The sequence below is a fragment of the Amblyraja radiata genome, chromosome 10 (genome assembly GCF_010909765.2).
Source record: "Amblyraja radiata isolate CabotCenter1 chromosome 10, sAmbRad1.1.pri, whole genome shotgun sequence".
Classification (NCBI taxonomy): Eukaryota; Metazoa; Chordata; class Chondrichthyes; order Rajiformes; family Rajidae; genus Amblyraja; species Amblyraja radiata.
The window spans coordinates 12,999,388-13,024,436 of record NC_045965.1 but is presented as its reverse complement, the minus strand read 5'-3'; the positions used below and the strand labels follow the sequence as shown (position 1 = coordinate 13,024,436).

The 25,049-nt window shown below is 45.1% G+C and overlaps 2 protein-coding genes across 10 annotated transcripts in view; both read right to left on the bottom strand.

The window, feature by feature from the left end:
* The window catches only part of dnm3 (dynamin 3), a 168,769-nt gene extending 163,887 nt beyond the window's left edge, over positions 1–4,882 (bottom strand). For 3 of the 5 annotated variants that reach the window (XM_033028062.1, XM_033028060.1, XM_033028063.1), the window contains exon 1: positions 4,507–4,813. In XM_033028062.1, coding sequence (XP_032883953.1) covers positions 4,507–4,667 — 161 coding nt within the window. In that variant the 5' untranslated portion in view covers positions 4,668–4,813. Of the gene's footprint in view, positions 1–4,506 lie in introns of all 5 variants that reach the window. The other 2 variants (XR_004413239.1, XM_033028059.1) reach the window with 2 other exon arrangements.
* eef1aknmt (eEF1A lysine and N-terminal methyltransferase) overlaps positions 1,502–25,049 on the bottom strand; it is a 106,067-nt gene continuing 82,519 nt past the window's right edge. For 4 of the 5 annotated variants that reach the window (XM_033028066.1, XM_033028064.1, XM_033028065.1 and 1 more), the window contains 3 exons: positions 23,180–23,392; positions 22,945–23,076; positions 19,700–20,234 (listed from right to left, as the gene is read on the bottom strand). In XM_033028066.1, the coding sequence (XP_032883957.1) occupies positions 19,960–20,234; positions 22,945–23,076; positions 23,180–23,392 (620 nt within the window). In that variant the 3' untranslated portion in view covers positions 19,700–19,959. Of the gene's footprint in view, positions 1,516–19,699; positions 20,235–22,944; positions 23,077–23,179; positions 23,393–25,049 lie in introns of those variants that run through there. The other variant, XR_004413240.1, reaches the window with a different exon arrangement.

The window sequence follows — 25,049 nt, the reverse complement described above, 5'->3', positions numbered from 1 at the left end:
GCAAGTATAAAATGATTGAACTTTTTTTTAAATCAGTTCAGCTATTTCTCTTCTTCCCCAAACACTCTCAGAAAGCACACCTATTGACTTATTATTAGAAAATCAAACTAACCTTTCCACAAGTGTGTCTATACTGTCAATTCAACTGCTATTTTGATAGGGCCTTAGGTGTTGAGTAATAAAATTGGAGATGGGTCATTTGAGATAAATATTCCATTCAGCAGCAGCTCACCCCCAAAAGGCTGTCGATCTTTCTGACTAGGGTTTTCAGATGGAGAATTGGGATGCAAAATAACATCAAGTAAATATAGCACAAAACAGACATGGTCATACATCTGGTGATGTTCATGGTTGAATGAAATTATGTTGAATGCTTTTCTATTGGTACGTTATGCAGCTACTGAGTATCAGCAGCCCACACATTAGTTATGAATCATATTCGCCTGATCTGGGAGGTCTAAAGCAACATTCCAACAGTTTGCATTTCTATAGAAAATCTATGCAAGATAGATTTTATATTCACCTACAGGTTTAAGGTCCATTGACAATGGATTAACAACTGAGGAACCATGAGGAGAGGAAACATCAATGATGACAACATCCTTGCTTTTTAGTTTAGTTTAGATAAAGCGCGGAAACAGGTCCTTCGGCCCACCAAGTCCGCGCCAACCAGAGATCCCCGCACATTAACACTATCCTACACACACTGGGGACAATTTACATTTATACCAAGCCAATTAACTGTAACTGTGCTTGGCAAATCAAACAGAGATAAACCAAACCTAAATACTTACAACTGGCAAGGTAGGCAGAGCTAATGAAAGAGAAAAGTAATTATTTTTGAAAACAATTGCTGCGAGCATGTACCTCAGCAATTTAATAATAAACTAATAATAAAGTTAATATTTTAATCTAAATGTAAGAGTTGGAAGACAAATCAGAGCTGGGTAATAGCCAAGTATATTTTAGCTTCAAAATACCATATTATGAAATGCATGTCACAAGATTACAGAAATACAGGAAGTTCCCAATCTCTACTCTGCTGTTCTGACCACATGCTTAATGGAGGACAGTTTCTTCCCAGCTGTTATCAGGCAACTGAATCATCCTACCACAAACAGAGAAAAGTGCTGAACTACTGTCTACCTCTTTGGTGACCCTCGGACTATTCTTGATCGGACTTTGCGGGCTTTACCTTGCACTAAACGTTATTCCCTTATCATGTATACACTGTAAATGGCTTGATTGTAATCATGTATTCTCTTTCTGCTGATTGGATAGCACGCAACAAAAGCAACGATAGCACTGTACCTCGCCTCGGTACATGGGACAATAAGCTAAACTGAACTGATCTGAAGAAGGATTTCGATCTGAAACATCACCTATTCCTTTTCTCCAGAGATGCTGTCTGATCCGCTGAGTTACTCCAGCTTTTTGTGAACTAAACTCAATCCCTTTCCAATGAAACAACTGTGTGTACAACTTCACCATGCAGAGGTGGCAGATCACCACCAACTTCTCAATAGCTATTAGGCAAAGGCAGGTAATGTTGGACTTGGTAGCAGTGGCTAGATAACCGTCACTGCAAAAAATAAAATAAACGGGGCAATAAAATCATAAGATTTTGTAATAACACTCTCACAAGTTTCAGACACGTTCTTCCTCTTTCAGTCCTGACACATCATTGAAGACATTTCATTTTTTTTTAAAGTAGCACTTGTTCTAATTGCATGTAATTGATAAGTTCACTTGTAGGGGCATCAATTAATAAGAAAGGATTCATGATGTGATGCTTTAGTAAGTGATTAAATCTAATGCATGATCACAATCATGGATAGAGTGGGAGAGTCTAGGACCAGAGGTCACGGTCTCAGAATAAAAGGACTTTCCTTTAGGAAGGAGATGAGGAAGAATTTATTTAGTCAATCTGTGGAATTAATTGCCACAGACAGCTGTGGAGGCCAAGTCAATGGATATTTTTAAGGCAGAGATAGATAAAATTCTTGATTAGTACTGGTGTCAGGGGTTATGGAGAGAAGGCAGGAGAATGGGGTTAAGAGGGGAAGTCAGATAAGCCATAATTGAATGGTGCAGTAGACATGATGGACCGAATGGCCTAATTATGCTGCTATCACTTATGAACATGACATTTCACTGCAAGTTTAATCACCACAACCACCACAATCAAATGCAAAATACAAAGTGCTGGAGAAACTCGGTGGGTCAAGCAGCATCTTTGGAGGGAATGGACAAACAGATTTGAATCAGTTTCCTTCTTTGGAATGATTGGAGTAAATGGGGAGGAAACTGGAAAAAAGAGGGTAGGACAAAGCCTGGCAAACTCTATGTGGATACAGTTGACGGGGGATGGGGGAAGAGCGCTGGATTGGCAGACGAATGGAGTAAGTGACAAAGTCTGGAGTTGTAAAGGAGACAAACGTGTGTCAGATAAGGAGGAAGAATTAAATGTACAGCCAGAAGGAGGAACCGGGTGGGAGGGGAGGGGATGGGATGGAAGCGGTGGGGTGGGGGGTTTGGATGGGGAAAGAGCGGGGATAAAAGGGAAATCGGGGTCTCAGGAATTGAGAAAGGAGGGTAAAGGAGCAGGGTAGCGGGGAGGGGTGGGGGGGGCAGGGGCGGTTGGGAGATGGTGGGAGAAAGGTGTATATGGCGACCAAACATAATTTATAGACAGTTGAGGTCACAGTACGGAACCCTTACATAACCTGGACATTGCCTGGACCATATCACTGCATGCAAACCTCCTAAGAGAGAAGGATGGAACTAACCATTTATTTTCTGGCAGCAACTTACGTCACAATCAATAATCACCTTCAACTTGCATCTAAAACGGGTGTTCAACTTGCATCTAAAACAGACTATTATCTAAATGGTGGCCGACTAGGAAAAGGGGAGATGCAGAGAGACCTGGGTGTCATGGTACACCAGTCATTGAAAGTGGGCATGCAGGTGCAGCAGGCAGTGAAGAAAGCGAATGGTATGTTAGCTTTCATAGCAAAAGGATTTGAGTATAGGAGCAGGGAGGTTCTACTGCAGTTGTACAGGGTCTTGGTGAGACCACACCTGGAGTATTGCGTACAGTTTTGGTCTCCAAATCTGAGGAAGGACATTATTGCCATAGAGGGAGTGCAGAGAAGGTTCACCAGACTGATTCCTGGAATGTCAGGACTGTCTTATGAAGAAAGACTGGATAGACTTGGTTTATACTCTCTAGAATTTAGGAGATTGAGAGGGGATCTTATAGAAACTTACAAAATTCTTAAGGGGTTGGACAGGCTAGATGCAGGAAGATTGCTCCCGATGTTGGGGAAGTCCAGGACAAGGGGTCACAGCTTAAGGCCAACTATGTCACGTGGACTGAACTCATACTACACAGAGCGTTTTGCAACTAGGAAATGAGCCTTTCAGCCCATCGAGTACCCACTGACCATCAACCTGACCATCAACCAGCCACAGCTCATTGATGCACTTTCCCACCAATATCAAAGCACAATATTCTGCACTTTGGTAAATTTCTCTTTGCTTTACCAGTTTCACTTACAAGGAACACAAAGTGCTGAAGCAACTCAATGGGTCAGGCAATAGCTCTGGGGAACATTGGTAGATGGCGTTTTAAATAGGGACACGTTTTCAGACTAATTGCAGTAGTGAGGGGGTGTGGGATGGGCATTGGAGTTGGAATGGAGGTATGGATGGGGGAGGAGGGAGTGGGGATGGAGGGGGAGGGTGACAATGTGTGGCTACAAGTGACAATCATGACACAATGCCAGTGAAGCAACAATTGTTGAAGTTTGTGTTTACACTTTTGGTTGCCAACTTCAAGTCCCAAAACTCTCCAAGTACAGTTCTGGTCATAATGGGATTTTGGGGTGGAGGGAGGGAAGGGGATTGTGATGGGGAGAAAGGAAAGAAGAGTGAGGGAGTGGGAAAGCTGCACACAGCAACATCCCACAAATGAACTCACACAGGCCAAGATCCCACAAAAGATTCCATGCAGGGCAGGATCCCAGGAAAGAACCCTCACTTGGCAAGTTTCCAGGAAAGATCCCACGAAAGGCAAGATCCCTTGAAACATCCCACGCACAGCAAAATCCCACGCAGGACAGAATCCCACGCACGACAGGATCCCACGCACAGCAAGATCCCACAAAAGATCCCATGCATGACAAGATGCCACACATGGCAGGATCCCATGCAAGGCAAGATCCCACCTTCAGCTGGATCGCGGCAAGATCCCACAAATGATCCCACGCACGGCAGAATACCACGAAACATCCCACGCAGGGCAAGATCCCACGGAAGAATCCTACACAGGGCAAGATCCGACGCACAGCAGGATCACACGAATGATCCCAGGCACAGCAAGATCCCAGGCACGGCAGTGGGATGCGAGACACAGCGGTGGATCCCAGACACAGCGGTGGATCCCAGACACAGCAAGATCCCACAAATGATCCCACGCCCTCCCACCTCCTGCTCCCTCACCTGCCCACGAAGTTCTCCAGCACCGAGCTCTTGCCGGCGCTCTGGCCGCCCACCACGGCGATCTGTGGCAGGTCGAGGCGGCAGCAGCGGCCGACAGTGGCCACCGCGTCCTGCAGCCGGTTCACCAGCGGGATCAGCTCCTCCATCCCGCGGTTGCCCATGGCGACCGGCCGCCGCCACCACCACGGAACACAAGCGGGGACTGGACCAGGGCGGTCGGGGCGGTCACACCCTCTCGCTCCTCACACACGCAGACACATCTCCCCCACGGGGAGAAACGACGTCCTCTTCCCCCACCCTGAGGCAGACGGAGCGCATCCCCCGCCCTGCCTCCCTCCTCGGCCCGTCTAACGGTCCGCTCCCGCGCAGCCGCACTGCGCGCCCAGCGGCGCCAGTCCTGGGCATTCCCCCCGCGCGCCCGTCCCGCACATGTCTGCAACATGCAATGCCCATGCACGCTGCAATTGTGTCTTTCCTGACAAAATAACGCTACAACTTCACTTTCCCTGTACATCTCTGCAACATGCAATGCCCATGCACGATGCAACCGTGTCTTTCCTTACAACATACAATTGCAACTTCTATTTTCCTGCATACCTCTGCACGCTGCAATCGTCTTTCATTGCAAAATAACACTACAACTCTTCCTGCACACCTCTGCAACATGCAAAGCCAATGCTCGCTGCAGCCGTGAATAGACACAAAAAGCTGGAGTAACTCAGCAGGACAGGCAGCATCTCTGGAGAGAAGGAATGGTTGACATTTCGGGTCGAGACCCTTCTTCAGACCAAAGATACTGGCATCTTTGCTTCAGACTGAGTCAGGGAAAAGGGAAACGAGCGATATAGACGATGTTGTAGAGAGATATAGAAAAAATGAATGAAAGATATGCAAAAAATGAACAATGATAATTTGGCGTATTGAGACGAGAGTCGATTGTTTAAATTAAGTTTTATTCGCAAAACGGTAAAACTGACGATGCGTCTCACACAACCAACAAAACAGATCCAGCCACAACCAAAGATCATAGAGTGAACAAGCACCTAAACAGAGCTGCCAAAAGTTGCTACAGAATGGCATATTCAAGGACCAACTGGCAAAATTCCTTCTCCTACAGTAGCAGAAAGAAAAATATGGGCCCATCTTGGGCAACAAGACACTGATTATATCTCATGGAGGACACTGCGTTCACATCACATTCAATCAAATCAATGGTAAAATGAATGTCGACTATCCACACTCATTGCAGGGGAAACAAGAGGAAGTGGACACTCTACTTGCATTCCACACTGCCTATGTTCCTGAAAGTGTACTAATCCGAACCTCTGACACTGATGTGATAGTGATACTCGTAGGCATGCTTGGTCGAAACTTACTGGAGAGGAGACCGATTGTAACGGACTGTGGTTCATGGAACAAGCGCCGTTATATAAACATAACCAGCATTGTCAATGCCTTGAACAAGCAGGCAGGGCTCCCAGCGACAATGCCAGGTCTACATGCCTTCACCGGCTGTGATTTTACAGCAGCTTTCTACAGGAAGGGCAAGACCAAATCATATGAGATACTAGAGAAGAACAATGATGGGACATTGATCAAGTTCTTTTACAACATGTCATCCAGGGAAGAACCAAACCGACAGATAGCAGAGTATGTGTGCTCCTTGTATGGTGAGAAAGGCATACAAGATGTGAATGAGGCGAGGTACATCAAGCTGGTTCAAATGACAGGAAAAATAAACAAGGTGAGATTTTTTACAGGATAGATTGTGATAAGTTGTTTGGAAAATTAAATGTAACGAGACTAAGTGAGACCCGTTGGGTCCCAGCTTCACACGGGAGGGTTGGTCCCCAATGCAATATTCCACCTCTCCACCAATTCCAATATACACACACACACACAGACCCACACACACACGCTCACTCACACACATACACTCACACATACACACTAGCACACACATACATTCACACACACACACACACACAGACTCACACAGACTCACACACTCACACACACTCACACTGATTCACACACACCGACTCACACACCATGAATATGACAGTAAACTTTCTTGAATCTACTCACACGGCTGAGCGCAGCCTCTCCACAGTGGGGCTTTCGCAGTCAGCGGTACTTCCGCAATCAGCATGTTCTCTACACTTACCGGAAATTACGCAATCAGCGCGACCTCTGCACTCACCGGAAATTACGCAATCAGCGTCCACTAAGCGGAAGTCCACAGTCAAACCTAATAAAGCATTTATTCCTTCCAAACACAGTCGGACCTAATAAAGCATTTATTCCTTCCAAACACAGTCGGACCTAATAAAGCATTGCAGTTTGAAGTACAGGCAGGGCAGCCGGCCAAACAACTAATGGCATTGCCATTTCATTTCATATAATTTCCAATTAAGCATTGCACTTTCAAGCACAGGTAGGGCGGCAGGCCAAACAACTCATGACATTGTCATTAAGGGCTAACAAATCATTTATTGCAAGTACATTGCAGGCTCACAGTTCAGTTGATTCACGTCAGTTAGAATGACAGTCGTGGCCTCTCCCTCGCGATCTTGCAGAGTGACTGATTCACATCCAGGTATCTGGGGTTTTATAGTCCTACCACCCCCCCCCCCCCCCCCCCTCCCCCGGAAAGGGTGTTCCCTTCATCGTGGTGATTGACAGGCGAGAGGACCAATCAGGTGATCTCAAGGTTTTTTTAAACACTTTTATTTTTCATCGATGGGAAAAATCCTCAGGGCTGGCTCAGCGGAGGATGACTGTGAGTAAGATGGTCAAAAATCACAGCGATACAGGGTAGCGTTTTTTCTAAAATCACTATACAGTAGCAATGTTACAAAATTTTGAGATTTTAAAATCAAGTCTGTAATTTATCCCATCAAATAAAGCATAAAAAGAAGTTTAATTTGACACCTTCATATCTTCAGTATTAAAACATTTATTGCCATTTTCATACTTGGAAATTAGCATCTTGTTCCCTATTGCTTTTCCATTGGCTTAACTCAAAAGCTGTGATCGAGGACAGTCAAAAGCCCAAAACTTTCTTAAAAATTAAGAGCTGAAAGAAATTTTCAGTTATTATAGATTGAAGCATTCTGAAACAAATTTGAAACAATCTTACTTAGATGACTTGAAATTAAAGCATATAATTAGTTAGTTACCTAATTGTAGCTAATTACAAAATTCAATTACTAGATCTAAACATCTATCAATTTCTTAAGAATAGATTAACATTTTTAAATAGCCTAAGTGTCCAAATAACATTCACACAAGAATTCACAATATAACATAATTTTTTAATCTCATTGTCATGGATTTATAGGCCAAATGGAAGGAATTTAATGTTTAATACCTGTAAATTAATGGTCATTTAAATCATCTTGCGAGTGGGATTTTCTGGAACGCGATCATTTGGAACGTTGTGGTTGCGGTGAATTTAAACCCCATATCGTCAGGAAAAATACTGCCGGTTCGTATGGGGGGAAAATCACCGTTTCGCAACGTAAAATGTGAATTAAAGGCATTTTAAGGAGCACTTCTATACATAAAATAAACGGCTTTCCTTTACCTGTCCCGTACGTGAAATCCGTCCCTGTTGTCGGCGTTGACGGCTTTAGAAGCTGATTTTAAAATTACTCCAGCGCTGAACTTGTCGGGCGATTTAATAAAAACCCCACAAAGAACGGCCATCGGAACAATTCTTCAGCAAAAGCTTGCACTCCAACAAAATATAATCCAGGACAAGGTAGGAGAAAACCGCGTTTTAACCCCGCACCCCCCCCTCAAAGGCGCCAAAATCGCGCATACGGCCAGTGGCAGAACTGCAGCGCCACTGAAGGTAAGTGTTGTAACATACCTATATACAGCGCAGACAGGAAGTGGTCAAGATGAGACTTTTCATTAGATAGATATTCGCCTCAATTCAGGAGTTATTCTGTACACTTGCCATTCTTAACAATAATATTGAAATTTGAAGATCTTTTTATTATTTCAGGAAAACCCAAAGACCAATATCAAAAAGGTTAACCGTGCTCTACTACCACAATGTGGAAAGACCCTTTGGAACAAGACACGTATGGCGTGCACATTATTTGAGCATTATCTGGGGTAATGCAGACTCCACACAACCCGATCAAGATTTGGATCCACTTCAGTATGGATGGAAAGATGAAAATGGACATTACATGCCCGACTGGTTTCCTGGACCTGCAGTACCAGACGATCTCTTTGAAGATGTTTCTGTGAGTGACAATATTGAAGACGACAGACACACCGAGGACATAGAAGATACACTTGACATTGATGACACAAGTTCTGGACCAGAATGGAGCGATGACTCGGACAATGAAAATGAGATATAAACATATAACCATATAACAATTACAGCACGGAAACAGGCCACCTCGGCTCTTCTAGTCCTTGCCGAACACTTACTCTCTCCCCTAGTCCCATCTACCTGCACTCAGACCATAACCCTCCATTCCTTTCCCGTCCATATACCTATCCAATTTATTTTTAAATTATGAAATCAAACCTACCTCCACCACTTCCACTGGAAGCTCATTCCACACAGCTACCACTCTCTGAGTAAAGAAGTTCTCGCTCATGTTACCCCTAAACTTTTGTCCCTTAATTCTCAAATCATGTCCTCTGGTTTGAATCTTCCCTACTCTCAATGGAAAAAGCTTATCCATGTCAACTCTGTCTATCCCCCTCATAATTTTAAAGACATCTAGCAAGTCCCCCCTTAACCTTCTGCGCTCCAAAGAATAAAGACCTATCTTGTTCAACCTTTCTCTGTAACTTAGGTGCTGAAACCCAGGCAACATTCTAGTAAATCTTCTCTGTACTCTCTCCTCTTCCATGGAGAGGCGACTTTTTCAGGCCGCCTCCCCGTGGCCTAACAGCATGGATCGGCGCCGACTTTCCCGGAGACGCGCCCGGAGCTTCAGCGGCGGGCGCAGCGTGGACTCTCGGCGCGGAGCGGGTGAGACCTTGCTGGAGGGGAGCGCTCCATTACGCTGGCCCGCGGCAGCCGGCAGCCTGAAGCAGCGGTCTGCAGAACTCCAGCTGGTGCGGCGTCTACAGCCCGGGATCTCACGTTGGGGACCCGGGTGGAAGAAGCTTCCACCGCCAGCCCGCGGCCATCTTCTACCGCGGGCGTGGTATGGACTTAACATCACCCCAGGAGGGGAGCTTCGACCGCCGGCCCTGCAGACTGAGGTGCTTCCGGCTGCGGCACGGCAGGTACTTTAAAACTTTGACCGCCGGCCTGCGGCCTACACCAGCCTGAAGCCGCGGTCTCTGGTTGGGAAGAGCCGATCCTGGACTCACCTTGACTTTGACTTTGTCCCTTATTTTGTTGACATCTATATTACTAAAAGTAAGATCTTGACCGCTTTTGACACTGCGATGTGATTTCCGAAAGAACGCCGCAACTTACGGCCGTCATTTTTGGCCACCTCGCTCAGAGCCCCCCACCGCCAGACTGGACCGGAGGATGTTTCCCATCGATGAAAAATCGATGAAAAATCAGAGAGATATTAATGGGTTTTTTTAATTGCCATTCTCTCTGCTGCCCCTGCTAGTGGGAGGGGGGAGGGACTATAAAACCCAGAAGTGGTGTGCCTCACTCAGTCTCTGCAAGATGGAGGAAGCGAGAGGGTCATGTCTCTCTGAGCTCTGAATAACACTGAACACATGTCTACTCAACTGTGAGTGCTCTTGATGTGGTTTGAAAATGAAAATTTGGTTGGTTTGAAGTAAAAAGGCACTGCAAATGGTTGTTTGGGGGGTTTGGGTTGAAGTAAAAAGGCACTGCAAATGGTTGTTTGGGGGGTTTGGGTTGAAGTAAAAAGGCACTGCAAATGGTTGTTTGGGGGTTTTGGGTTGAAGTAAAAAGGCACTGCAAATGGTTGCCTGTCTAAACTTGACAACTTCCTGTTTGCACTATATTGATTTTAGATAAAACGCTACCACTTATGGCTGTGATTTTTGGCCATCTTACTCAGTCCCCCTCCATTCATCAGGTGCAGAGGATTCTCCCCATCAATGAAAAATAAAAGTGTTATTAGTGTTTAAAAAACGTTGAGCCTCTCTCTCCTGTCAATCACGCCATGAAGGCCACACCTTTTCCGGTGGGAGGGGGAGAGATTATAAAACCCAGAAGTGTGGGTGTGGCTCAGTGTCTGCATGATGGGGGAGGGAGAGGTCACGACTCTGAGCTGTGAATCAACTGAACACACTGAATGTCTACTGAATTGTGAGTGTGGTTTTATGGTGGTTTCACCCTGCTTGAAATGGTATGAAACTGCATTTGAATGCGGTGGCCTTGCACCCTGCATGAAATGGTATGAAACTGCATTTGAATGTGGTGTTGTTGCACCCTGCATGAAATGGTATGAAACTGCATTTGAATTTGGTGGCCTTGCACCCTCCTTGAAATGGTATGAAACTGCACTTGAATTTGGTGGCCTTGCACCCTGCTTGAAATGGTAAGAAAATGGATTTGAATTTGGTGGCCTTGCACTCTGCTTGAAATGGAATTTCAAGGAATAGCCGCGAGTCAACTGCCAGCCCACCAGCCGTGAGTGAGCTGCCAGCACATCAGGCTTGAGGGACAGAGCTACCACCCCAAGAATCCATTTGGCCCACAATGTCCATACTAGCCTTCTGGAGACCAATAGTCCCTGCAGCCAACAACACCCATACCAGCGCTCCCCAAAGCCCCCCCCCCCCCCCCCACTGGCCACCAATATTGGAATTGGTGGAGAGGTGGAATATTGCGTCGTGGGACCAGCCCTCCCGTGTGAACATGGGACCCAACGGGTCCCACTTAGTCTAGTCTTTCCTATAATTTGGCAACCAAAATTGTACACCATATTCCAGAATTGACCTCATCAATGCCCTGTACAATTTTAACATTGCATCCCAACGTCTATGCTCAATGCTCTGATTTATAAAGGCCAGCACACCAAAAGCTTTCTTTCCCACCCTATCTACATGAGATTACAAAACATGCCCTGCTGTCTCTGTCTGTTAATTGTTTTCTCATTGCAAAAAAATATCCCAGCTGTTCACTTTTTGCCAATTTTGCTAATGACTTCAGCCTGCTTTTGGTGCAAACTGTTAGTTTTGAAATGGCCATATCTAAGAACTGAGTAACGGTAGACCCAGTTTTCTTTTCAGAATTATTATCAGGTAAACATATTGAATTACAGAATATATTTACTGGAAGAAAAGTTATTGAGCTGTTTCGTAATGCCCAAGCCATGTTAAGAAAGTAATGTAATTTAATTTCATTAAGCATTTTTTTGTTCATTTTGTAAATCAAGATTTAGGGTAAACCGGGTAAATGACCTAGTTCAGCAGTTTTTGGACGCATCTTAAAATGCCAGTGAGCTTTACTCTAATGACGGTGTGGTTTTAGCAATACAAGTTCCTTTTGAAAGGCCAAAATAGAAAATACCAACAGCTGCATATCTAGTGTTAGGTCATCATATCACTTCCATTTCGGGGGTCTGGTAGACCAAATGCAGCGGATAATTGTTCTGTCATAGGTCATTTTATATCCCCCAAGGTGTGATAGATCATTTAAACTCGGTTTTAACTGGTACTCACAATATCTAGGCTAGCCTACTTGGACAGCAGGGTCTAGGGTGTCCATTTTTGGGGTGTCTGGTACCTGTAGTGCAGCGGACTATTTGTCTGGCGATACCCATTTTGTACTCTATGAACTCAACTTGTTAATTTGGCATTATTTTGAGTGGTACCTTGCTCGTCTATATGCTAGCCCATTTTTTAGGCCCTTTGTGGGGGGTCTGGAGGGCCTTTTGCAGCGGGAAAAATGGCTGTAGTTTGTGTTGATGATATAGGCGTGGCAGCGAGCACACCATGGTGGTTTCAAGTGGTACCTCACTCATCAAGTCAAGTCAAGTCAGGTCAAGTTTATTCGTCACATACGCATACGAGATGTGCAGTGAAATGAAAAGTGGCAATGCTCGCAGACTTTGTGCAAAAAGACAAACAAACAAACAACCAAACAAGCTACAAACAGAATGGAACAGAATCACATATTCTTTTACATATTAAATATTGTGGGTGGAAGGAAAAAGGGAAAAAAACAGCAATTTTTTAAAAAGATGTAGCGTGGTACAGTAAAAGTTAGTCCCTGGTGAGATAGGAGTTTACAGTCCTAATGGCCTCTGGGAAGAAACTGGGGAAGACTCGTGAAGATTTTTCAACATGTTGAAAAATGTCCACGAGAGCCCAGAGTACCTTCGAGCAGCCATTACCGTAAATCTCCGAGTTCGAATCAGGGAAAACATGGGAGAACTCTTGAATGAACTCGTACAGTGGGACAGGGCTTTTACCAATCAAGAATATATCAATCTCTGCCTTAAAAATATCGATTGACGGCCTCCACAGGCTTCTGTGGCAATAAATTCCACAGATTCACTACCCTCTGACTAAAATAAAAATTCCTCCTCATGTCCTTTCTAAAGGTACATTCTTTTATTCTGAGGCTGTGCCCTCAGGTCCTAGACTCTCCAACTAGTGGAAACATCCTCTCCACATCCAATCTATCCAGGCCTTTCACTATTTGGTTTATACTCTCTAGAATTTAGGAGATTGAGAGGGGATCTTATAGAAACTTACAAAATTCTTAGGGGGTTGGACAGGCTAGATGCAGGAAGATTGCTCCCGATGTTGGGGAAGTCCAGGACAAGGGGTCACAGCTTAAGGATAAGGGGGAAATCCTTTAAAACCTAGATGAGAAGAACTTTTTTCACACAGAGAGTGGTGAATCTCTGGAACTCCCTGCCACAGAGGGTAGTCGAGGCCAGTTCATTGGCTATATTTAAGAGGGAGTTAGATGTGGCCCTTGTGGCTAAGGGGATCAGAGGGTATGGAGAGAAGGCAGGTACGGGATACTGAGTTGGATGATCAGCCATGATCATATTGAATGGCGGTGCAGGCTCGAAGGGCCGAATGGCCTACTCCTGCACCTAATTTCTATGTTTCTATGTAAGTTTCAATGAAGTCCCCCCTGATCCTTCTAAACTCCAGCGAGTGCAGACAGGCCCAGTGCCATCAAACGCTCAGCATATGTTAACCCACTCATTCCTAGAATCATTCTCCTTTCTCATTCTTTTACATTTCTACCCTATTCATGAGAGGAATAGATTAAGTGGGCTACAACCTTATTTCGTGCAGTGCAGGAGGATGAGGTTGATCTTTTAGAGGTAGACAAGATCATGAGAGCAATAGATTGGGTAAATGCACAGTCTTTTGCCCAGAGTAGGGGAATCAAAATCCAGAGGACATGGGTTTAAATTGAGAGGGGAAAAGATATAATAAGAACTTGAGTATCGGAGCCCAGACACTTGCCCTGCACTCCTGACAAGCAGCATCCTGCAGACCTCAGCAACATTTAATGCTCTTGCACGCTGTTGAAGTAAACAGGCACTGCAAATGGTTGTTTGGGGGTTTTGGGTTGAAGTAAAAAGGCACTGCAAATGGTTGCTTGGGGCTTTTGGGTTGAAGTGAAAAGGCACTGCAAATGGTTGCCTATCTAAACTTGACAACTTCCTGTTTGCACTATATTGATTTTAGATAAAACGCTACCACGTACGGCTATGATTTTTGGCCACCTTACTCAGTCCCCCTCCGCTCATCAGGTGCAGAGGATTCTTCCCATCAATGAAAAATAAAAGTGTTATTAGTGTTTTAAAAATGTTGAGAATCTCTCTCCTGTCAATCACACCATGAAGGCCACACCTTTTCCGGTGGGAGGGGGAGGGATTATAAAACCCAGAAGTGTGGGTGTGGCTCAGTCTCTGCATGATGGGGGAGGGAGAGGTCACAACTCTGTTAGAGCTGTGAATCAACTGAACACACTGAATGTCTACTGAACTGTGAGTGTGGTGTTTTGTGTGGTTTTATGGTGGTTTCACCCTGCTTGAAATGGTATGAAACTGCATTTGAATGTGGTGTTGTTGCACCCTGCATGAAATGGTATGAAACTGCATTTGAATGTGGTGTTGTTGCACCCTGCATGAAATGGTATGAAACTGCATTTGAATTTGGTGCCCTTGCACCCTCCTTCTTCTTCTTATCGAGTCCACACACAAGATTAGAAGTTGTTCAGCCAGAGCTGAACACACTTCTCGGCATCTGCACAATGGTGTCTGTCTTGCGCTTCTTGTGCTTCTTGTGCGTGGTGGTGGAAAGATTGGTTGAAACAGGGCCGCGACGTGAACGCTCTTTCCTTGGCCCCTGCACCCTCCTTGAAATGGTATGAAACTGCACTTGAATTTGGTGGCCTTGCATCCTGCTTGAAGTGGTATGAAACTGCACTTGAATTTGGTGGCCTTGCACCCTGCTTGAAGTGGTTAGAAACTGCACTTGAATTCGGTGGCCTTGCACCCTGCTTGAAGTGGTAGGAAACTGAACCTGAATTTGGTGGCCTTGCACCCTGCTTGAAATGGAATTTCAAGGAATAGCCGTGAGTCAACTGCCAGCCCACCTGCCGTGAGTGAGCTGCCAGCACATCAGGCTTGAGGGACAGAGCTGTCACCCCAAGAATCAATTTGGACCACAATGTCCATACTAGCCCTCTGGAGACCAGTAGTCCCTGCAGCCAACAACACCCATACCAGCGCTCCAGAAAGCCCCCCCCCCCCACTGGCCACCAATATTGGAATTGGTGGAGAGGTGCAATATTGCGTCGGGGGACCTGCCCTCCCGTGTGAACATGGGACCCAACGGGTCCCACTTAGTCTAGTACACTGTAAATGGCTCAATTGTAATCATGTATTGTCTTTGCGCTGACTGGATAGCACGCAACAACAGCTTTTCACTGTACCTCAACAATAAACTACACTGAAACTGAAGATTATTTCTTTGATTGATGCCACTTCTATTCCAGGGCACCGCAAGCTTTCCCTCCACACTAGACAAAGGATCTACTTTAGTATAACCTTCATGGGAAACAAAAAACCTCATTCATGGCCTCAACATTTAGAAAGCATCCTTCACAATCTCAAAATGCCCCAAATGTGCTCTACATGCAGTATAATAATTTGAAAAATAGACAAAGTTTAGTTTTTTTGTTCAGTTTAGTTAAGATTAGTGTCACGTGGTACAGTGAAAAGTTTTTGCTGCGTGCTATCCAGTCAGCAAAAAGACAATACATGATTACAATCGAGCCATTTACAGTGTGTAGAGATGTTACTGCAGGTATAGAGATTTAAGAGGGTGGAGCAATTGTAATATGTGATGATTGTAGATATGCTTCTGTGGCTAGGACGCAAATAGTCGCCTCGGTTGGGCTCCATCTTGGAATGCAGAGCGCTGGAGTAACTCGAGTAAGCGGGTCAGGCAGCATCTCTGGAGAACATGGATAGGCGAGTTTCGGGTCGAGATGCTTCTTGAGAGACATCATCTGTACATGTTTTACAGAGATACTGCCTGACCCACTGAGTTACTCCGGCACTTTGCCTGTCGCGTTTTTAGTTTGCAATGACAAAAATAAACTTACAGCGATATAAAAATATATTTTATTGTTGAAACCCAGTCACAGGGAAAACGTTCAAACTCCACAGACACGTGTAGCACATCGCCTCTCCATGTTCTCTAGAGATTCTGCCTGACCCGCTGTGTTACTCCAGCAGTCTGTGTCTTTTTTGGTAAACAAGCATCTGCAGTTCCTTGTGACTGAAAAGTAATTTGAAATCTACTTACTGTTCCAGTGTAGATAATTTGTCCACTTCTTCTTCTTCTTGCATTTGAGGCAGCAGAGGTTATGTAACGGCCTCCAGGCGTTGTAGCCAGTTCAATGTGCTGTTGTCGAGAGCCGTGAGGTCTACCCTCTCCACCAGGGGGGCGGAGGACAGCACAGTCGAAAATGACGTGCTGTGCTGTTTGCTGGCCGGCTCCACACACGCAGGCTGCTGATGAAAGCAGCCCCCAGCGATGCATGTTGGCGTTGAACCGGCCGACGCACTCTTTGCGGGGCACGTCCGAGCCGGGTGGCGCTGTGGTGTTCGGTCCAACAGTGAATTGCAGAGGTTGTGAAGTCTGTTCCCAGCTGGTTCTCCATGCTCCTAGTGTGTTGAAACTGCAGCCACAGAGGGTCACTGTGTGACGGGAGAAGGGGCAACGAGATGACAGGTGTTGAGATCCCAGATGCTGTGAGTCCTGGGTGAGTTGGTGCAAAGGATGTTTGGCGTCCGATGGGGCCTTGCCCACCAGCCTGTGAGTGAAATACTCTCTGCGAAGCTTGGCGGGTGCGATACCTCTGAGCACCGGCAGAAGATCCGTCGGAGTAGGACGTAGGCAGCCGGTGATGATCCACATGGTGTAGTTGAGGATGGCATCTAGCTTGCTAGTATGAGCGCTGCTGCACCATGCTGGGGCGGTGTACTCAGCGGCGCTGTACACAAGTGCAAGAGCACTGGTTCGGAGAGTAGATGTCAACTAATCGCCTGTGGTAAATCCCGCAGAGGGAATCAAAATATATATATATCAAATAGATTATATTGAATCAATATACCTGTATTATTATATTATACTATATTATAGTATAAAATAATACAATGCAACGAGATCGATGAATTAGGGGATGCTTTGTATTGCGTGATTTTGATTGGGAACTAGAGAACCACTTAAAGGTTACTTTGGAAATTGGCAAGCAGGGGGAAAATAATCAGTCTGCGGAAGGAAAACGTTTTCATATAAACTCCCTGAAGTGATTAGATGGTATCTTCTCCTAAGAAAACATCCGGTACTTTAACCGCAGATGGTCATTGAAATTGACAAGCAATCGCTTCCATTGATACTTGTGTAACAATGCTGCATTAAACATTGTATCATTCATACAGTCTTTAGTGTATTTAGCAGTAAGAAAATAAACCTAAAGTTATTTTAAAATAACATTTATTTTTAAAACCCACACACACACACACACGAGGAGAAGGCGCAAACACAGACAACACCCAAGATCAGGATCGTACCAGACTTTCTGTTGCTGTCAGGCCGCAGCTACCAGCTTTGACCGTTTTGAAAAAATGAGTGTTAAATCGATGATATTTTTATTAATGCCAGGACAATTGGAAAATGCAGCATCAGTTTGTCTCCTCATCCAGTCAGATTAAAATCCCGTAGGTTCTAAAAGGATATGTGGCGCTTTATATTTACTCTCAATAGAAATTATTCTCTTGGTGCTTTTGATATATTCTACAACAGGAGGAATATACCAACATTGATTATACAAAACTTACTTATAAATAACTGTTATATTACCAGCACCCTGCAATGGGATAACACATTTAAAATGGAATGTCAGAAGCTCTCTGCATTATAATTAATTTAATCAAGTCTGATCGGGGCAGCAGACTGGAGCTGTTACTTCACAGCACCAGAGACCCGGGTTCGATCCTGACCTCGGGTGCAGTCTGTGTGGTGTTTGTTGGTTCTCCCTGTGATCGCATTGGTTTCCTCCAAGTGCTCCGGTTTTCTCCAACATCCCAAAGAAGTAAAGGTTTGTAGGTTAATGGGCCCTCTGTATTATTTCCCCTGGTGCACAGGGAGTGGATGAGAAAGTGGGATAACAGAACTAGTGTTTCCTTCTCAGAGGTTAAACACAATGCTGGAGTACCTCAGCAGGACAGGCAGCATCTCGGAATAGAATGAATGTGTGACGTTTCGGGTCGAGACCCTTCTGCAGTTCCTTCCTGTACATCCTTCACAGAGGACATCATCTGGGCAACTCCTTATGTGCAATAGCTCCATCTTCAGGCACCTCTCATTTATTGCCAACACTTGCAAGCATTTACTTGCACGCAGTCTGTCTGACCCAATTTCCTAATGAGCTGCCATGAACGCACTAAGGATCACATTCTACTGTGTATGGACCTCAATATACGGAACTAGTTGGATTAAGAACAAGGGGCACTTTGAACTGGCACTTTAAACAGTCTTCTGTTTGTGAATCCATGACAACTCGGGAAGGTAATCAATTTTAACATTAAAAAAAAAGAGACAAATCATGTGAGACTTGTTGTGGGGCACCGATTAAATTAAATCTATTACCAGCCAATTTGGTCTTGGTCTGTGCAACTCCTTATATAAATGACAACACTTAAGAGCCACCACATACGATGACTTCCAGCAAACATTACCGCGCATCTCAAACACATTTCATTGCAATGTGAATGCAACTCCCAATTTTTTTTCTATTAAAACAAAGCCTTCCAATGTCTGACGTAGACCCAAGGTCCTTCAGATATTAGTTTACAAAAGAAAAAGCACAAAGTGCTGGAGTAATTCGGTGGGTTAGGCAGCATCTCTGGAAGACATTGACAGGCAACGTTTTGGGTCACGACCAGAACATCTGACAAAGGGTCACAACCTGAAAGGTCGCCTATCCGTGTTCTCCAGAGATGCTGCCTGACCCGTTGAGCTGAGGGCCTGTCCCACTTTCACGACTTAATTCAAAACCTCTGCCGAGTTTAAAGGACCTAAAAAAAAAAATCAAGTTTGTGGTAATCTACGAACTCCTACGGCCTTCCACGACTATGTTCACGAACTCCTACGAGGATGTCTACAAATTCCCACGACTATTTCAATGCCCTCCTTACGAGTAAAAAGTTGCAATTTCTTTCACCCCGACCATTTTTTTACTCGTGGACATTTTTTATCGGGCTGGAAAAAACGTCCCGACTTACCTAATGCCACGAGTACCTACGGCTGGCATAATGAGCCGCTACGATATATCTACGAACACCCGCGGAATAGTTACGAACATTCTGCGACTTTGAATCAAGAGGAAAACTCGGGAAAATTCGTGAATTACCTCGTGAAAGTGGGACAGGCCTTTACTCCAGCACTTTGGATCTTCCAATGTCTCTTGTATACCGTAGAACACAAGATATACTTTGTTTTTAAGAAGGAACTGCAGATGCTGGAAAATTGAAGGTACACAAGGGCTAACAAAATTGGGAGAATTCAATGATCATCTTTCGTTAGCCCTTGCTGTCTCCTCCCCTTCCTCAGCCCTCGGGCTGTCTCCTCCCATCCCTCAGCCATCGGGCTCCTCCTCCTCCTTTTTCCTTTCTTCTCCCCGCCACCCCCCATCAGTCTGAAGAAGGGTTTCGGCCCAAAACTGTGCCTATTTCCTTCGCTCCATAGATGCTGCTGCACCCGCTGAGTTTCTCCAGTATTTTTGTATACCTACGAGATATACTTTGTTGTTTAAACACAATTTGAGCAGCAGATAATGTACCAGGAGCATACATATTCAGAGAGGTTTACGAATGGTGCAGGAAATTTGAAGGCTTCCAAGTCCAGAATTTATCGACAATAAAAAACAATAGAAATAATAAATATAAATCTTTTCATGTGTATCTTAATCCAGTGATCCAGAAATTGTCACACGATTGTAACCTTCTCCAACATCTCTGCGAGTCTATAGGTTTGGTCCCAGTGTTTGCCAGTTTTCTTTAGATCATCCTCCAATATCTGACCAGCCTCCAGGAGGTCTTTAGAAACAGCTTTCAGCTCCGTGGACAATTGGCAGTACAAAATTTCATTTACCTCGCCTTCGATCTTCTGCAGGCAAACAAGAGGGAAGACCAATTTGATGACCTCCACTGCCTTCTCTCTCAGTGCACGATCTCTGCACACCAGATTTAGAACAAAGAGGCCTGAAACAATGAAACAACCTGCATCAAATCACAAATATAATTCCTTTTCTGCAGCGGAAGAATATCTTTAAAAAAACCTTTATAGCTTGATCAGTTGTGCAGGTGGCTTGAGGAATGGTTGATGGAATTTAACACGGAGGTGTTGGATTTTGGGAAAACTAACATGGGCAGGACCTACACCGTGAATGACAGGGTTCTGGGGAGTGTTGTAGAGCAGAGGGGTCTAGGAGAGCAGATACAAAGTTCCATAAATGTGGATCACAGGTAGATAGGGTGGTCAAAAAGTTTTTTGGCACATTGGCTTTCATCAGTTGCATAAAACGTTGGTGAGACCACATTTACAATATTGTATTCAGTTCTGGACACCATGTTATAGGAAAGATATTGTCAAGCCTGAAAGGGTTCAGAAAAGATTTACGAGGATGTTGCCAGGACTAGGTGTGAGCTATAGGGAGAGGTTGAGTAGGCTAGGTCTCTATTCCATGGAGCGCAGGAGGATGAGGGGTGATCTTATAGAGGTGTACAAAATCATGAGAGGAATAGATCGGGTAGATGCACAGAATCTCTTGCCCAGAGTAGGGGAATCCAGGACCAGAGGACATAGGTTTAAGGTGAAGGGGAAAAGATTTAATAGGATTCCGAGGGGCAACTTTTTTACACAAGGGGTGGTGGGTTTATGGAACAAGCTGCCAAAAGAGGTAGTTGAGGCTGGGACTAGCCCATCGTTTAAGAAACAGTTAGACAGGACCATGGAAAGGACAGGCTTGAAGGAATATGGACCAAGCACAGGCAAGTGGGACTAGTGCAGCTGGGACAAGTTGGGCCATAGGGCCTGTTTCCACATTGTATCACTCTATGACTCTAATGGGGTAGAGGTGAATCGGGCTGTACCCTAGTTTATGGAAGGACCGTTCAAAACCCTGATAACAGAGGGCAAGAAGAATCTGGTAGTGCACGCGTTCAAGCTTCTGTATCTTCTGTCTGACAGGAGCAGGTAGGAGGAGGAATGACCGGGTTGGTGTGTCCTTGATTATGCTGACTGCTTTTCCGAGGCAGTGTGAAGTGTAGCTGGAGACACTGGTTAGGTAAGTTGCAGAACTTACCTTCAGCGGCGCTGCAGTTCTGTTGCTGCCCGTGTGCGCGACTTTGGCGCCTTTGAGAGGGGGCGGGTTTAAAACGCCGTATTCTCTAGGCTATTGAAATCGAGGTTGTTCAGCCTGTTTAGTTGCTGATGAAAAATCGCTGCGACATTCGTTCGCTGCAGTTATTTTTAAACTTAATTGGATTATTTAATTGCTGTAGTAGATTAAAAATCATCCTCTAAAGCCGCGAACGCCGACAACGGGACGGATCTCACGTAGGGGACAAGGCAAGGTAGGCTGTTTATTTTTACATTAAAAAGTGCTTCTTAAGATCCCTTTATTCAAATTTTTAAGTTGCGAGAAGGTGACTTGGGGGCCCATCCGAACAGGCAGTGTTTTTCATGCCGATATGGGGACTAAATCACCGCAATCACAACGTTCCAAACCATCGCGTTCCAGAAAAACCCACTCGCAAGATGATTTAAATGGCCATTAATTTACAGCAATTAAACACTAAATTCCTTCCATTTGGCCTATAAATTAATGACAATGAGATTTAAAAATCATGTTTATTGTGAATTCTTGTGTGAATGTTCTTTGGACACTTAGTCTATTTAAAAATGGTAATCTTTTCTTAAGAAATGGATAGATGTTTAGATCTAGTAATTGAATTTTGGAATTAGCTACAATTGGGTATAACTAATTATATGCTTTAATTTCAGGTCATCCAAGTAAGATTGTTTCAGAATGCTCTAATCTATAATAACTAAAAATTTCTTTCAGTTCTCTTAATTTTTAAGAAAGTTATGGCAATTTGACTGTCCTTGATCACAACTTTTGTGTTAAGTCAATGGACAAGCAAGATGTTAATTTCCGAGTATGAAAATGGCCATAACTTTTTTAATACTGAAGATATGAAAGTGAATTAGGTGTCAAATTAAACTTCTTTTTATGCTTTATCTGATGGGATAAATTGCAGACTTGATTTTAAAAATCTCAAAATTTTGTAACATTGCTACACTGGTGGGGAGACTGATCTCTGTGATGGACTATACATCAGGAGGTGCAACTCCAGAGCCAACAATATCATGAGAGACCCCTTCCACCCCTGCAACGGACTGTTCCAGCTGCTACGGTCAGGCAAACGCCTCCGTTGCCATGCGGTGAGAACGGAGAGGTTGAGAAGGAGTTTCTTCCCAGAGGCCATTCGGACTGTAAACGCCTATCTCACCAGGGACTAACTCTACTGAACGCTTTTCCTTCCATTATTTATTATGTAAAAGAATATGTGTGTTATGATTGTGTTTATAGTTTGTTTGGTTGTTTGTCTTTTGCACAAAAGTCCGCGAGCATTGCCACTTTCATTTCACTGCACATCTCGTATGTGTATGTGACAAATAGACTTGACTTGACTGAGCTGCATCTACAACTCTCTGCAATTTCTTGGGGTCTTGTTCCCAAACCAAGATGTGATGTATTCCAACACCTTATGGGGGTCTATAGGCCAGTGTTCAGTGCTTGAAAAGCTAATTTATTAAGTGCAGCAACTTCCCCGTATTGTATTGCATATCCAGAAATTGACTACAAATCGGATGTGTAAAGTAATCCACAAGCAGAAGATTAGTCACCTTGAGGAGCCAAAAGACTTCGTACTTTCTGGAGAAATGCCTGCTCTAGAAAAGCTGGTGGTGGACAACTCATTCCGAGGGTTGTGTCCTTACTGTCCACATCAAACATGACAACATCATAGGAGCCACTCCCTGTAGAAGCAAGAGCAAAAATGTTTAGCCCATCAGAATGGAGGTGTATGGATCACATGCAGGCAGATGAGACATTGTGCCGAGTGTATTTGACGCTGCTTACCACTGTCTGCAAGGGTACGTATATAGTGCAAGCCATCAGCCACAATCACCCGCATCCGATCGTCCTGGGTAAATTCAAACCACTTGGTGGCCACCTCCACTACCTCAGGGTCGATCTCAACGGTGTCGACGGTCGATTGGGAGAAGTAGTCGTGGATGAACAATGGGAGGCTCCCTCCGCCAAGGCCCACCACCAGCAGGGAGATCCCGGCATCTGAAGGAGGTGCGAGAAAAGATAACTCATCCGTACATCCAAAATTGTAGAGTTTAGATTTAATTCAGAGACACCGCGTTGAAACAGGCCCGTTGGCCCACACCGACCAGCGAACACTCTTGCGTTAGTTCAATCCTTCACACTAGGAACAATGAACCTACGTGGCCTGCATCGCTTTGGAATTTGGGTGGAAACCAGAGCTGCCGGAGAAAACCCACGCAGTCACAGGGAGAATGTCCAAACACCTTATAGACAGCAAATGTAGTCAGGATCGAACCCGGGACTCTGGCGTTGCGAGACAGCAACTCTACCGCTGCGCCACCGTGCCGCGCACATTGACTTCATCTACACCGCATTGCCCCGGAAAAGCAGCCATCATAATCAAAAAGGTACACAAAAAAGCAGGAGAAACTCAGCGGGTGCAGCAGCATATATGGAGCAAAGGAAATAGGCAACGTTTCGGCCCGAAACGTTGCCTATTTCCTTTGCTCCATAGATGCTGCTGCACCCGCTGAGTTTCTCCAGCTTTTTTGTGTACCTTCGATTTTCCAGCATCTGCAGTTCCTTCTTAAACACCATAATCAAAACCTTGTCCCACTCCAGTCATTCCTGCTTCTCCCCGATCCCATCCAGAAGGTACGGACGCTTGAAAGTGCGCACCACTAGACTCAGGAACAGCTTCTTCCCCCTGTTATCGGGCTTCTGACCTGTCCTTCCATAAGCGAGGGTACTGTCTGAATCACTTCTACCACATTGCGGACATTGGACTTTGTCTCTGGAACGGGTGCGCTACAATGCTGAGAACTATATTCTGCATTCTGTATCTTCCACTTTCATCCACCCCTCCTTGTGTTCAGCTTGATTGTATTTATGCATAGTATTATCTGATCTGATTGGATAGCATGGAAAACAAAGCTCTTCACGGTACCTCAGTACGTGTGACAATAATAAATCTGACTTCTCTAACTTCAAGTAACCCTTGCTTTCCCTCTCTCTTCGTCCCTTCCCACCCTAGTTCTTCGACTAGTTTCACTGTCCTGATTAAATATTACTGTGTGTATGCCTCGTTTACACCTTCCCCTCACCAAACAATGAACTATTCTACATTTCCTAGATCGTCTGCTTTTATCTGTCTTTTTCACACCTTAAATTCGCTTTGTACCCATCCATATCTCCAGTTTCTCTCACCCCTGACTTTCAAGGGCCTGTCCCACTTGCATGCGATTGCATGCGTTTGGCGCGGCCAAACGTGGTCGCTTGAGGCGTACAGGCACCGTATGGCCGCGCGGGGCCGGTCCCACTTAGAAGCGCGGAGTTGTGCAGGGCTGGTCCCGACATCGCGCGGGGATCCGAAAATCTGACAGTGTTCGAAATCTTTGCGCGCCAACGGCCTGTCGGCACGCAGGCGCATTGCGGTCGTACGCAGTGTCTTGACGGCGTACGCCTAGCACGTGGCGTCGCGCGATGACGTCACCGCCCGGCGTGGCGATGCGTGATGACGTCAACGCCCGACGCCCAAATTCAGTCGGCCCGCCTCCTGCCCAGCTGATTGGTAAGTATGACGCAAATTACATCACGCGCGAACTTAGCACGTACTTAGCGCGAACTTAGCGCAAACTTCGCATGAACTCCTCTTCCCTTTGGTCGCGCCAAACGC